At 38.0% G+C, this 15,746-nt stretch overlaps 1 protein-coding gene across 2 annotated transcripts; it reads left to right on the top strand.

Annotated features, from left to right (window-relative positions):
- The first annotated feature begins 3,632 nt into the window (after positions 1-3,632).
- LOC104610266 (CBS domain-containing protein CBSX3, mitochondrial-like) lies at positions 3,633-9,395 on the top strand. Of its 2 annotated transcripts, XM_010276800.3 has the most exons (7): positions 3,633-3,744; positions 3,895-3,921; positions 5,272-5,530; positions 6,687-6,768; positions 8,533-8,606; positions 8,733-8,793; positions 8,928-9,395. In XM_010276800.3, the coding sequence occupies exons 3-7, from the start codon at positions 5,273-5,275 to the stop codon at positions 9,068-9,070; spliced, it is 618 nt and encodes a 205-aa protein (XP_010275102.1). In that variant the 5' UTR covers positions 3,633-3,744; positions 3,895-3,921; position 5,272; the 3' UTR covers positions 9,071-9,395. The 2 variants fall into 2 exon arrangements, with proteins under 2 accessions (XP_010275102.1, XP_088752636.1); XM_088896510.1 differs by lacking the exons at positions 3,633-3,744; positions 3,895-3,921 and adding an exon at positions 4,227-4,405.
- The last annotated feature ends 6,351 nt before the right edge of the window (positions 9,396-15,746 follow it).

Raw genomic sequence — 15,746 nt, 5'->3', positions numbered from 1 at the left:
CCATGAGCAAGTCTACCACTTAGCATAACGTTGAATGAATCCATCAACTATTCGTATAGACAAATCAACCAAACCCAAATAAAACCTTAAAAAAGGACACAATGAAACATAAAGAAGAGAGAGTCCTATGATATCATGCAGCAGCAGTGGTTTGTATCATGCCTCTTCAGTCTTCACGAGCCAAGAAAGAAAAATAGAATTACAAAATTACAAATTACAAATGTATAAGCAAAAGAAAAATCTCACAAGCACCAATTCCTTAGCCCTCTCTCTCTCACGTTCTCTGCAAGTATTAAGAACAAGCCACTATAGAAGCTTCAAGACATGACATATATGAGAGAATTGGGAATTTTTTAGGGTTTGGATCCACTTTATCAGATTTTTTTAGGGCTGCATAACAGGATTTCAATGCTCCAATTGGTGTCTGAATTGACAACACATCGCAGGAGAATGAAACATTTACCAAAATAGATTGTAAAGCCATTGGCAAAGAGTTTGTGAATCATGGTTGGGTTATTTCTAAAGTGTACTTAGTTTCCCTCTCGAGGTTTGGCCGAAAAATGAAGATAGAGTTTTTCTAGAGTTTTCTTGGAAGGGTATTTTAAGTATTTTAAAAAAATATCAATCATGTTAATGGAGTGTGATAGAAAATTAACGAAAAGGGAGGTTTTAGATAATTGTTAGAAAATTTAAGGATACTTTAAAACAATATGTAAACAGTAAGGATAGAGTTAGTAAGTTTTTTTAAACCATAGAGGTATTTTTAAGAAATTTGCTCAAATAATAAAAGGGAAAATTTCTGATACTTTTGGCCTAGTGCCACTTTGGTCCCCAAACCTTAAAATGCGACAATTCAGTACTCGAACTTCGAAACATGACAATCCGGTAGTTGCTGTTAACTAACTGTTAACCAGCCGTTAAGTAGCATTTGAAAAACACACAAATGCCCTTCGAGTGTCATCTAATTTTCTTTATTAACCATCCAAACATTGACAAAAATTTAACAATCTCAAATCCTTGCCTCTTCTATTCAAGAAAGTTGGTATCACTAGAATGCCTACTCAAACATGACCTCAACTTTCTTGAATGGAAAAAGACAAGGATTTGAGACTGTTAATTTTTTGTTAACGTTTAGATGGTTGATAAAGAAAATTAAATAACACTTGAAGGGCATTTATATCTTTTTGAAATGTCACTTAAAAGTTAGTTCACAGCCAGGGGTGTCAATGGACCGGTTTCAGGGTGGATTCCGTCCGATCGAAAGTGTTATGGATGGATTTGGACGGTCCTAAAATTGATATGGACTCGAACCGGTCCAAACATGGCTCGTCCATTCATAGAATGGACCGAAAGTGGACAAGGCCAAAAGTTTCAGATGAGCCCGGTGGTCTGTTTATTTTCATTTGAAGTTTGAACGTTGAAGGTTTGAAGCGTGGAAACTTTTGAAGGCTAGTTCGGCACCTCTGTCGTTCCATCTCAATGTCTCGTCGGCAGTATTTCGTTGGAAGCCTCGAACGAACTTCGGCGGTATTTGCCCCTCTCCGGCTATCTTCCTCTCGCCCTTAACCTGTGCACTTCCCACCTCTCCATCTCTGCACTCCACCATCGCCGTCTCCACCACAAGTGCCTGGCACGCCACCGACAGGCTGGCCTCCATCTCTCTTCTGACCACAAGCGTCGATAAACTCATTACCGCAGCAGGCTGATCACCTGACTCTTTCACTCTTTCCTAGTTTCTGATGAAGCTACGAGCGTCACAAATAGGGCACCGATTTGATGTCGAGAAACCAGAGAGAGGAGAGAGAGAGAAGAGAAGAGAAAGTGCTCACTAACCTGACTCTTTCACTCTTTCTTGGTTTCTTATGAAAGCTACGGGCATCACATACAGGGCACCGACTTGATGTCGAGAAACCAAAGAGAGAGAAAAGAGAAAGTGGTAACTGACGAGTAGACCTGTTCATGGGCCGGGCCGGGCCGGGCTCGGGCCGGGCTTTTACTCTTTATTAACAGAAAAATGTTAGGCCCGAGCTCGAGCCCGGCCCGACCAACGGGCCTACAACTTGGGCCCGAGCCCGACCCTGATAAAAAGCCCGAAGCCCGAGCCCGAACCCGACCTAATAAAAGAAATTTGAATTTTTCCCTATTCAAATGGACATTATCTATTTTAATTCAGATGTTTTTTTCCCTATTTAAATGAACAATGGGCCTATAAGTGAATCAACAACCTTCTTAAATCAAAAAATTTATTCAAATGGACATCACATAGGGCTTTTACTTAGGTTTAACTATAGGTCGGGCCGGGTCGGGCTATTTTGGCAAAGCTCGAGCCCGACTTGAAATTTATGCGGGCCGGGCCACCCGGCCCATGAACAGGTCTACTGGCGAGTGACAAGTGATGCCACCGTCTACGACTAAGATTTCTCCAAATTTGTAGGGACGGACGATAGCATATTATCGGGGAAGGGGGTGAAGTTTCTAGCCTTTTAGGGTTTGTACGCGGTAGAGGTGTAAATCAGGCCGTGCCGCCTGCGGCTCGACACGATATGGCACGGCACGACAGCCCACGAGCCATGCTAGGCCCAGCACTATGGTCCGTGTTGTGCTGGGCCTGGGGTTCGAAGTCCACATGATGTTCTAGGACAACTCCCAAATTTTTCATCGGGGAAGGCGGCATGGCCCGTGATAGCCTGCGAGCCAACACATCACAGTCTGCACTTTGCGCAGGCTGCCCACAGGTCGTGCCGTGCCGGCCCTACACAACCCACTTTACACCTCTAGTATGCGGCTTGGAAGGAATGTTGCTTTACCAAAATTCTCGACCAATGAAAAAATGACACGTACGTGTTGAGAGGCTGTTGTATGTTGATTGTTGTTATTATTTCACTGTTGTGGACTCTTACGGACTGTGAATAGGAAAAATTCTGAGGAAAACATTTAATTTGGACCAGATTGGGTCCAATCCGGTCCATTTACATTTCAATTGGACTGGACTGTATCCGATTTGTATGAGGTTTGGGTTGGATTTAGTCCAATCCATTTATAAATGGACCAATATTGGATTGGACCGGATTGGACCAAATCCAGTCCAATTGACAACTCTATTCACAACTAGTTAACGGCAGGTATTGAATTGCCACATTTTAAAAGCTTAAGTACTAAATTGATTCATTTTAAAATTCGGATATTAAATTGCCACATTTTAAAAGTTTGAGTACTAAATTGATCCATTTTAAAGTTCGTGGACTAAAGTGGCCGTAGGACCAAAATTACAGGTAGGAAATTTTCCCATAATAAAATGGATCCCGCAAATATATGAAGCCAAACGGAGCCTTAATATTTTGAGTTGATTTTCTGGTACGATGAATCTCCATGAGAGGGACCCATTGGATTGAGTGGCAGGTTCCTAACTTCAGATAATATAAATGTATAATCAAGGTAGACGTGGCAAGTTGGACCCACATGATGTTATGAGTCCAATCACCAATGTCACTTTGTTTATACAATTTCTACTTCATGTCTTCATCTAATGACTTCGGTGGACGGTGAGCACGGAGGGGACAAGAAAATATTATTTTCTTTAGAACAGACTGGAGAGTGATGTTGGCGTTTTGTGCGTTGCGGATAAGGGTGTCTACATCATTTCCGCTTTGTCTTCTTTTCTTTATTTGTAAGGGCATACTTTTGCTCGCCAAGTGGACTGTATCCTCTCTCCATTGCAGGAGCATCGCTCTAGGGTTTGTTAAGGTGCGCCCACAGGAATTATCTGCCATCGCCACTCCATTACTGTTAACCCCAATCTCCTTTTAGCTCTCCCTTGTGTGCTTTTGTTTTCTGTCTTTCATCTAATACCTTTCACATCGTTTTCCCTTGTCTCCGTTGTTCTTCCCATTGCAGAAGTTTGATTGTACTTGTCACTACCAGGTATATCTCTTTCTGTTGCAGCCTTGCAGGGGTGCTACAGTATGTGTGTGTATGTTTTGTTTTTTTACTAGAAGGTTGTAGATGATCAAAATTGCTGGAGGATTTGTTTTTTGTGTTTGGTTTCTGTTTCTCTGTTTTTAGAATCAACAATGGGTTGGAGTAGAGTTGTGCTTTGATGGATGCTTCACAGTTGAAATATCTAACACTCCTGTGCAGTTTGTCGACTTCTTCAAATAGTGGTTTCATAACTTGATCTTGTTGTATTTTATTGTGGGGGTTCAGTTCTGCATGTTTCCCATAATTTGACTTGCGAGACATTGCAATTCTTGTTTGTTTGATGAAATATTATGAGCTACTGAATGATCAACTTTTTTTAAGTTATCATTTATCAAGCTCATGATCAAGTAGCCCACCGGCACTTTACAAGCAAAATGCATCTTATGCATCTGAGAAAGTATTATGTATCTTTTTCCTAATGAAAAAGGTATTATGTATCTCAACTGATGTATATGCCCTTTTTCTTGTTAATATTACACGGTTGCCAGAATCAACACACTGTCAACCTATACAGATTCCCAGAATTCTTTTATATACTTATTATAGTTTGTCCTTGAAGTTCTGTTGAGACATGATGTGCCTGCATTCTAATGTACTATTTCAATCTAATTATAAAGGTGAAATGATGATTTTATTACTGTACTACTTGAAAATGTTATAACCAATTACCTTTTCCATTAGGTGTATGCAGCCATTTTAAGATTTTCCAAGACACACCTCAGAATTGGTGGTTTCTGTATGAGATTGCTTACATGCCGTGGTGTATCCATAGTTAGCAAATTTGCATATGATATGTGTGTTATATGCTAATGACATTTTTTGGAAGAAAATGTTCAGAATTGCATATATTTTTTTTTAAAATACAAAAATACATGAATAATTAGGAAAAACATATAATAAATGAATAATTCTGATTTCGAAAACTATGGGATGATGATTTGGGTTTTTTAATTTTATATAAATTTTTATAATTTTAAAATATATTAATATTTACATATGCATGTTCAGTATATTATATACGTATTCACAAATAAAATATACCGAATTTTTACTTCAAACCTTTTAAATGAGAACATATTAAACAAAAACGCATATTGTGCCAGTCTTCTACCTTATTATGCTTATTTGACTGAATTATTTGTTTTATTCTTTGTTCTTAGTTCCAAATTATGCACATATGTTTCCTATTATCATATTTATGCCATACACATATTTAGTAGCTGTGGGTGTACATGAACTAAAAGAGTTATCAAGGCTTTCTTCTTATAAAGCCTCCATTTTGTTTGCTGGTAGGATGCAAGGTGCAATTCAAGCAATCCGATCACATGGAAACTTTCTCAGAAATGCAGTTCTGCAACACATCCGTGTAGTGGATCCAGTCATGCGGCCTGCTATATGTTCACGCTTTGAGTCAGTGTCCTCTGCTCGATTGGAAGAGAATGGTTTTGAAACCACAACAATTTCAGATGTTCTAAAAACCAAGGGTAAGGGTGCTGATGGTTCTTGGCTTTGGTGCACAACTGATGACATGGTTTATGATGCTGTAAAATCGGTATGTATGTTCTACACTATATATTTCTGTTCTGGAGTTCTTAGTAATATTTTTTTGACATTGCATTAGGAAAAAGGTTTATAGGTGGTAAATGAGATATCTTTTCCAGTCAAGCCTCCTATTACCAGCTTTGTTGTTGGAAGATACGTCTGACTTAGATCATTCATTGCATAGTGGGTGCACTATTTTGCACATTTATTTATTTTATTGCTGATATACCAGCAGTATATCCCATATTCCCATTATACATTCAATCGCCAAATGATGTTTAGAAATTTCTGTTAGAAAATTTCCCAAAAAATCACTTATTTATTTTGTTGTTGAAACCCCAAATATGGTGGTCTTTGGTATAATTTTGTTCTACAAAATTGTGTGCTTCAAGCATGAATTTTGATCTGCAAGCTATTCTTTCTCCAAGCTGTCCTTTCCTAGCTGTGCACAATCACTTCTGATGATTAATTCCCAAATTTAGTGATTCTTACATTCCCAACTTAAATATCTTTTTTAATCATTAGAATTGATTCTCTGCAAGCAGGCCAAACACTATCAGAGCTTCCATCTGGAAGGTTCCTAGGTTACATATGTCCATTTGCATACATTTGCTAAGTGAACATATTGGGAAACCTTTTCCTAGTGTATTTTATTTTCAAAGATTTAAATAAGGGATTTCACTTTCTCTTTTATCAGGTTAATTTTTTTTTTCTTCTTCTTTTTAACTGATATGATTTGATTAAAGGAGAAGGAAGAAAAAGTTAAAATAGAGCATGCAATTGTCCAAAACCTAGAAAGGTGAAGATTTATCAAAAAAAAAAACCTAGAAAGGTGAAGGGTTTACCAACCACATAAGTGAAACAAAATGGTGAAACAATCTTCTGCCCACAATATGTGGTAATCACTTTTTAGGAGCATACCCCAATTAAAAGGAACTCCTCCTGATCCACCTCTAGTAAGAGCATCGACTAAGGAGTTGCTAATCTTGGGATCCAGCTGATGAGATCTTAATTTCGAGGCCAATGTTTTTCTGTTATGATGATAAAGTACCCATTGGTCTATCAACCATGTCAGACTGTTCTGACATAATTTTGCTAGCTATAGGGCAGATGCACTTTATTGGTTATATTGGTATAGCACACTTAGTGTACTTTATTTATTCCAGATGACACAGAACAATGTTGGAGCTTTGGTGGTGGTGAAACCAGGGGAGCAGAAGTCAATTGCTGGAATTATTACTGAAAGAGGTAATGAAATGTTGACTTAAGATGCTCTGTGAGTGGTGACAGTGGTCTATTGAACATGTTTTATATACCTTGTGAGTTTGATTATTCTTCTTGTAAGATGAAGCATGCTTCAGTTGCAGAGATTTAAAATGCTTTCATCATTCAGTTTGAGCTATTGCTTCTCTTCTTCATTATAAACCTCAGAGGAATGCTAGCATAATGCACATTAAATATGTGTAACATTTTATTCATTCAAGACTAGACAGTTGGGATATGATATCAATCTTTGAAGTGTAATTGTGGTTATTTTACTAATAATTTTCCCTATGTGCTGTTAAATACTTGTGAGGCTATGGTGCACATTGTCATGCATTGGAGTAACAATCCCAGTGATATGTTGTTGATTTTTAGTAAAATATCTACTTGAACGAAACTACATTTGGAGGTAATTTGAGGCAACATCAATAGACAAGCCCTTGTGATTTGTGACACCATACTTAATTAATTTCTAAAGTTTAATATTGTGTACCAGAGGAAGGTCAGCATCAAGAACTTAAAGATGGTCTGTGTATCCTGTCTTTGCCATAAATATGGATAGATCTAGGGTTTCACACCAGCACTTTATAGGCCCACTTAATCAGCCTAATTTGACCTGATATGATGATCTTAACCATCTATTCATGTTAATCTTTGGACTATGGGGGCCTCCAGGTATTTGGAAAGCTTGGTATTTACTTTCTGCAAGGAATTTAACTTTAATCAAAATTGAAGCATGCTTTCTTTCATTGAAAGAAGAAATGATATAATTAACATTTAAAGTTCTCTCTCTCTCTCTCTCTCTCTCTACACCCCCCTAAATTGAATGCATGCAGTGATACAATGTCCATTTAGCCTTGTACAGTGTAGTTTTTGGTAGACTGTTGAGTTATTGTGATGTTGCAACCTGTAGATATTATTGCATCCTTTTGTTGCTAGTATTCTGTTTATTGGATTTCATCACATAATGTGTAAAATTACTAGACGAATTTTGGTCTTTTGTTTGATAGAAAATGTGTTTGTGCGCACTACCCAGTTAACAGAACCATCTTCACTGAGTAACTGTATCTTAAGATTTTGGGGTTCAACAGAGTTGACTCTTGGATGCATAACCTGAAATATGCATCTGAACCCATGCAACTTATGTTTACTTAATTGTTTTGTGTTTCTGGTGCATGTAAATGATTTCCCAACTTGATATGCTTTAGAGGACACATTAAAACAACTACCAACATTTCCTTTCTTCTTACAAGGAAGCATATTTTGTTTATAAACATTCCCTCGTCTCTATGGATGAGGTACCTATAACTGAGGTTATACACCTTTAGGATTTTATCAATATCACTACAATCTGTTGAAAGAAATGTCTTTCTTGGAACAGGAATTATTGAAATGTATTTATTCCACAAATATGGAGAGATGAATATGGGGACTCCTTTTGAATCCCCAAACTAACTTTTCACATGTAAATTTCCTTGGATGATTAGACTTCTTTGCTAGACAACATGGCTAGCAATTTCTCTCTCTCTCTCTCTCTCTCCAAACGTGCGCGCACAGAGTTCATGTCAACACTATTTTTGTTGGTGGCAAAGTCATCTTGGTCAACGATTGTTGTGTCAGGTTGATTGAGAAGTAATTGATGTGGTCCTCTATGATCACATAAGGGCACATAATTTTGATGCTCCGAATCTTTAATGGTATAGCTGCCAGGTAGATATCACTTCTATTAATTTTGTGATTTGTTTCCAGACTACCTCAGGAAGATCATTGTTCAAGGAAGGTCATCCAAGTCAACTAAGGTTGGAGATATAATGACTGAGGAGGTATGCATTGAGCATCCCCTAAACTTGATTGGAGTTTCCTCATTCACAATGCCATATTGGCATTTATATTTTATGGCTGTCATTCTGTGATAACAAATCTACTGCCGTCTTGGCTGCTGATTTCAGAACAAGCTTATCACAGTTAGACCTGAAACCAAAGTTCTGCAGGCAATGCAACTGATGTCAGGTATATCTTCTGCTTTTCTTTATCAAGTCATTTAGTAATAGTAATTGATGGTGTGACGCTGCAGTCCACCATCCACTGGTGATTAAATGAATCGAGAATGACAATGTAGGCTTTGGTTCCATGGTAATTGGCAGATAATCGCATCAGGCATATTCCTGTGATCAATGATACAGGGATGATAGGCATGGTGTCCATTGGAGATGTTGTTCGGGCAGTGGTGAATGAATACCGGGAGGAGTTGGACCGCCTGAATGCATACATACAGGGGAGTTATTAAACACAAGATACCATATTACTACTTGGGCTGCTGCTGCCGTTTCTGATGATGATGAAAGATGTTGATATAGAATCATGAAACTATGCTCTCTTAGAGTTTCTGGTATTTGGTAGACCGTCAATGAATGCTTGTAAATAGTGTGCCTGCTGCTGCTGCTGCTGCTTCGTCTCCTGCTGCCATTTATCTGCTACAACTTTGCTGAATTGCTGATGTATAAAACGGTGAATAATAAGCAACTAATATAATGGAAGCAAGCTGATGAGGGACTTTGTATTCCTTTATAAACTTTCTATTCTCGTTTGATGGCCATGCTGAGGTCTCTACCTGAAACGTTTTGGGTTGATCTCAACTTCAGTGGGTTGTGGAGCTTCTGTTTGCGGATTATGGTTTACGTACGGTATACCCCTTCGCCTTTAATGGGGTACAGATAAAACTGAAGCACTTAATTTTATGCACGCCTCAAAACGCTCGGTCTCAGGCACCTTTAACCCTCTACTAAGAGGCTACGGCCTGCAAAGTGCCAACCGGTTGGTTGGTAGGGTCTCTTGCTGATTGTAAGGGTCTGTACCTGGGTTGGGGGCATTATGGGTTTGGGGATGGGCTACCCAGTTGTGTAGTCCGATGGCCCCTTGAACCCAAAGGAAAACACTACGGCCTCTATTTTAAGCCTCGTATAAAAAGCATTAAATCTGAAAGAAAAAGAAAAAATATTAGTTAACATTTTTTAGATTTAAGCCTCGTATATATATATATATATATTAAAGGCTTTCAGGCTTTTTCAAATTTAGATGCATGTCATTTTTTGAAAAGTTGTTAAAGCCCACAACCCGTTATCACCATTCAAACAAGTGGTCTTCTCATTTTTTAGAAAGCTAAACACGTGACAATTTTTGAGAAATTCTTATTTAAGTCCACAATGCACTATCAGGCTATAACCCTCCACCATTCAGACACATGGTTTTCTTGTTTTTCTAGAAAGTTAGACACGTGGCATTTTCTTAGAAATTACTGTTAAAGCCCATAACACTACTATCATTTTCAATCCATTCCTAAAAAATGCAGAAAATGCGAAGTAGTTATCCACAACTACTTCTGCCTATATTCTATCAATCTCAGTTAATCATTAGCCCTCTACGTATCATACCAAAAGAAAATTATCCATATCCTAGTAATTATTGAAAATCTATTATTTGAAATAAATATTTCTTGAAATTTTAATAATTATTTAAAACATTATTAAATATAAATTTAACATTATTGATTCCATAATATAAATTTAACATTACTAATTCCCTATACTTGGTTCGGGGTCATTCACTAGTTTATAAATAAAATAAATCAATTTATACTAAAAAAGTTCTCATAATACTTCTTTTAAACAAAAAATATGCATTTGTTTTTCTCTTACTAATGGTTTTGTTCATTTTGTAGTACATGGGTAATGTGTTTCCCCGGGTAAGTGATTCCCAAGGGAAATGTTGCCCGAGCATTTTTTTTCAGCAGGTGGGTAACTTATCCACACAAGTATCACTTACTCATGCAATCAATAATCTCTGAAAAATTTATTTTCCATGGGTTTCATTATAGTGGCAAGTGGGTTTCCTTTTTTTCCATGGAACCAACTTATACACCCTTCTTTACCGGAAAACAAACGAGGCCTGAATGTACATGTTAGAATAGGGTTTCCTTTTACCAAATCTAATTACAATGAACCAAGGTTTTAAAAATCGACTCAAAAACAGAACTGTTTTGGCCATTGGTTTTTGGGTCAGCGGTTCGATAGTTTGGGTCAAATGGTTTTAAATATTTTAACATGTGATATGTCATCGTACCTATTAGATTGAAATATTAGGGTAAGATGCATATAAATATAAGAGAAATAAGGTTTGACTGTTTGAGAATGAGAGAGATTTGAGAAGCTATCGGCGGTTGAAAGAGTATAAAAGAAGAAGAAGAAGAAGAAGAAGAAGAAGAAGAAGAAGAAGAAGAAGGAAGGAAGGAAGAGGAGGAGGTCACTTGCAAGCTGCAGCGGCGACGACGATAGCGACAGCGAACAACAATGGCGGCGATGGTGGCGAATTGGTGATGAAAATAGATATGAGATTTCTCTCAGTCCCAGATCTCACTCTCTCTCGCAAATCTATTGTCTACATTGCTCTCCTAAATCTCTAAACATGAGATCTCTCAAATCTCTCACTGTCTCACACATCTCTTAATTGATCTCTCTCTCTCTCTCTCTCTCTCTCTCTCTCTCTCTCACTCTCTAGTAGATCACAAATTTGAGAGATCTTCTCCCTTTTCACTCTAGTTATAACTCGTCAGAAGTAATAAACCATGAACCGCTCTTCGAGTCGAACAGTTTTGTGGTCAAACCATCTGGGTCAATGGTTCATTGACTGATTCAATGGTTTTTTACCAGGGATCAAGTTTGGGATAAAACGAAATTGATTGCTTGGATGGTTTCTGATCTAAACGGTCTGATCGTCCGGGCCAACGACGGTTCGAAAACATTGCAATGAACAAAAATACCCTCATATAAACAATTTTTGCTTTGGGTTGGGCTCCCAACTCCCCTAACATCTTTGTGTAAGGGGGATTCATCATTTATAATCAAATATATAAAGGGCAAATTTCTTAAACTATCCGTGATATTTAGTTAATTGACTAACTCTACCCTTATTGTTTAATTATTGTCTTGCACTACTCCTATTGTTTCTGACAATTAACTAATTATTCCCCTACCGTTAAGGTTCCATCACAATCCATCATAATCTCCTTACATGCCAAACCATTCAAAAATGATAGTAATACCCTTTTCTTCACCCCCCACGCCGGTACTGGTCGTTTGAAACGTAGGGGGTGTTGGTCCTTGTCATCTGAATCTGATCAAATTCTTTTTCTCTTTTTTTTACAGAGATTAGATTTGCATATTTGACAGAATCTGATCTTTACGCACTCAGATTTCGATCTCCGTAAAATCCAAATTCCTATTTTGTCTGGTATCGGAGTGATGTCAGTGATTAGAGGGAGTGGGGCTTTTAGGTTTGCCTAAGGATATGCTTAGGTCAAGACACACTCTTTGGACCCCAAAGCTGGTCACACCATTATTGAACTTTGAAGCTAGTGATCTTGAGGCCGAAGCTGGTGGCATAGGTTTGGGGGAGTTGGTGGCACCACCGCTAAGGGAGCAGAGGAGAAGTCGTCTAACCTGTGGGTTTGGGTGCATGAGATGGGCTTCCGCCTCATCGAACTCTGCCTCTTCCCCAATGCCACAGGGGAACTGCCGTAACCGCCGAGGTCGTCTTGCTTCACCACTTGCTTCAACGAGGCAGAAAAAGGCACTAAGTATTGCTCAAAATGCTCTAAAGAGGGCACCCCTTTTGATCCCTCTCTTCAACCACTGCTACATCCCCTGCAATACTTGCTTGGCTAAAAACCCAAGACGAGAATCACATCTTTTGTTGTGGAGTGGATCTCTCTGATTTCTTTGAACATGAGTCAGTATTCCGATGCAATGAGAAGTTGATTTGTTAGTGCCACCACTAACACTTTCAATTGGTCTACTTGCAGGGGAGGCAGAGAGGGGGAACGAAGAGGGGAAGGGAAGTGGAGGAAGAAGGAGATCATCACTGTTGTTGGAAGTTATAGTGGTGGCAGTGATTTTGGTCGTTCCAAAAATAGAGGTGAAGGGGGTTGGAGGAAGAAGAAGATCATCGCCGTTGCTAGAAGTTGTAGTGACAACAGCAATTTTGGTTGATCCAAAGCAGACAGAGGAGAAGGGGCGGAGGCAGCGGCGGCGACGGTGTGCGATTTTGGTCAATTCAAAAAATGAACAGAGGAGAAAGGGGTAAAGGAAGAAGAAGATCATTGTCACCGCTGGAAGTTTCAGTGGCAGTGGCAATTTTGGTTGTTCCTAAAACACATAGAGGAGAAGGGGGTGGAGAATTCAACGCTACCCGTGACTATGCTTCATATTGGGTTGGTTTTTCAGCGAGCTCCCGTGATACGAAAATCCATGCTTGGTGAGTAGTAAAGAGGGTATGGTTCGTCTTCTAATTTCTCAAGGAGAAGCTTAGATTCCGATGGTAGCAGGGGGAGGACACCCAGATGGGTGGAATTCTGGAGTGAGGTGGTTTTTGATGGGTGACGTAGAAATTCTTCATCGTTGTTATCTTTATCATCGTCACAGCGGTATATGGAGTCCACCCTGAGTTCAGCTTGCGTTCACCCTACTTTGCCATCCAAGGGTAAAATTGCCATTTTACTATTTCAGTTAAAATTTAATAGCAATGAAAATTGTCAAAAACAGTAGGGGTAGTGTAAGATAATAGTTAAACAGTAAAGGTAAAGTTAGTCAATTAGTTAAAAAGTAGGGGTAGCTTAAGAAATTTGTCCATATATAAATTAAGTAAAGATATTTTTTTTTAGTAAAAATGGTTATAACTATAAATAAAATTATTAAAAAGAACATAATTTAATAAAAAATAAATATATAAATTAACTATGAAAGAAAAATATATAAGGAAATTAATCATATATATATGATTAATTAAATAAATGGATAATTTTATTTAGGTAAATTATTACCATAAAATTATGATTAATTTTAAGACAAAAATGAATAGAAATATAAAAAATGCTATAAAATAAAATAAATTGTACCCTTAAAGCATAAAGTATTAGAAATAATTTTAGTATGTATGTATATATTACCTAATTTAGATAGACATAGTTAAATAAAATAAAATAAAAACATAAGGTTCATATTAAAAATAATATGTATGTAATAAAAATGAAAGGCTATAAAATGAAATAAATTGGCATATACATACATATGTGCAAACATTGTATTTATATACATAAAAATAAAAAAATATATATTTATACTTTTAGGCCTGTGCCTCAAACCTCCTCGAGGCTAAGGCCCTAGAATACATAGAATGAAGGAAAGAATAGAACAATACATTGCAGCTCCTTTGTAAGTTTTCTAATAGAGAGTAAATTGCAGTGAAATTTTGGGACATGTAAAACATGATTGATGACCAGTTTCGGTCCATGATTCATAGTTTCGTAATGAGACGTAGTTGTAACAATCCCATTCGGAAGATTGGTTTAGAAGATTTGTGGCTGAGTGCAATTAGATAATGATGCAGTAGAAGCCATATGGTCAGAAGCACCACTATCTAGGATCCATCCAATGGAAATATTGGAGTGCTTACTAGAAAGGTTTACATGTGTAGCTGATTCATGGTTCTCTCTGCTCAACAGGCCCATCAGTTGGTTATATTGTCAAATGCTCAGCCCAGTAATAGGTGATTCGTCATCATTGGTGTCTACATTGGCACATGAACTCAGTTGGGGGGTCTTGCCAGACTTTGTAGAACGATTTGATTTGCCTTTCTTCCATCCGACAGGGTAACCCACAAGCTTGTAGCATCGTTCCCTTGTGTGCCCAGCTTTCTTGCAATGATCGCAAACGTACTTAGAACGATTGCGATTCTCGAATTCTCGAGGGTTGGATTTTGATACACTGTTCAATGCAGCCGCTTCAGGGTTGAGTGGTCCTCGAAGGGAGATAGACATCTAGTGTTATTCTTCTTGGATCACAAGAGAATATGCTTTGTTCAAACTCGACAATGGATCCGATCCTAGAATGTTCGATCGGATGATGTTGAAAGATTCATTCAAACCCATCAAGAATTGGAGTTTTTCTTTCTCACGGTCTGCAATGAATTGTTTCAAAGCTCCGTAGGTACACTGAGGCAGATCGGTGAGGCTTCCGAGCTCATCCCATAACCCTTTGAGTCTGGTGAAATAATCAGCTACCGTTAGGTCTCCTTGCTGTAGCATTGCCAAGTCCCGTTTCAACTGATGGATCCGTGGGATGTTGCTCTACGCAAATCTCTCCTTTAACTCTTTCCAGATCTTAGAAGCCGAGTCAATGAAAGTAGCAAGGAGAGCTTGGATCAGATTCCATGGCCATCACGACTAGAAGCAACAACGGGTTTTGATAATGATGAGAACAAAAGGGATGAACCAGGAGGGAATTACAGGTTGTTTAAGCTGCAAAAGGTAGTAGCAGCGGAAGAGATTATAGGCTCTGATACCATGTAAAAGCAGAGAAAACAGAGGCAGGGTTTGTAGCCTTATCGCAAATGTCGTAAGTTCATTGCAAAGATAGGGAGGCTGAATACACGTATTTTCTTGCATTAATTGATAGGGAAATGAGGTATAAATACATTTGGGTCGATGGGTAACCAACTTACAAGTTGCAACAAATTGGCCCAAGTGGTACAAGTGGTTTGTAACTAACTGCCACGTGGGCGTAAGCCAAGCTAGCTGTAATTATTCTAATTCTAACGGAATATGGGAGGACGGATCCCCATCCATTATTTTTCAAAATGATTCATGAACAACTTATTAATTTCATTAGAAAAGTTTCATTGCTTGACACACCATTTCGTTTCTCAACTCTTGGTTTCTTTTTCTTATTTTTTCTAACCATTTTTTCATATTTGAGTTTCTTTTGTGGTTTACATTCTATTATGTTATTGGTGATCAGTCTACTCTGTAATGCCTTCTTTTGTTTTTAATAAATGTTTTAAACTTTTTGATCTGTTGTTGGGCTTGTTGACCATTCTTTTCAAAATAGGTTTAAAGATTTTATTTCTATCTG

The sequence above is a fragment of the Nelumbo nucifera genome, chromosome 1, assembly GCF_055504915.1.
Source record: "Nelumbo nucifera cultivar China Antique chromosome 1, China Antique-T2T, whole genome shotgun sequence".
NCBI lineage: Eukaryota > Viridiplantae > Streptophyta > Magnoliopsida > Proteales > Nelumbonaceae > Nelumbo > Nelumbo nucifera.
Note: the sequence above shows the minus strand (reverse complement) of the source record. Positions and strands in the feature narration are given on the sequence as shown.

What these genes read in the sequence shown, in the direction of transcription:
- LOC104610266 (XM_010276800.3), top strand. Translation starts at nt 5,273, where the DNA reads ATGCAAGGTGCAATTCAAGCAATCCGATCACATGGAAACTTTCTCAGA. An exon ending in TTTATGATGCTGTAAAATCG is followed by an intron (nt 5,531 to 6,686) that starts GTATGTATGTTC and finishes TATTTATTCCAG; the next exon opens with ATGACACAGAACAATGTTGG. An exon ending in GAGATATAATGACTGAGGAG is followed by an intron (nt 8,607 to 8,732) that starts GTATGCATTGAG and finishes TGCTGATTTCAG; the next exon opens with AACAAGCTTATCACAGTTAG.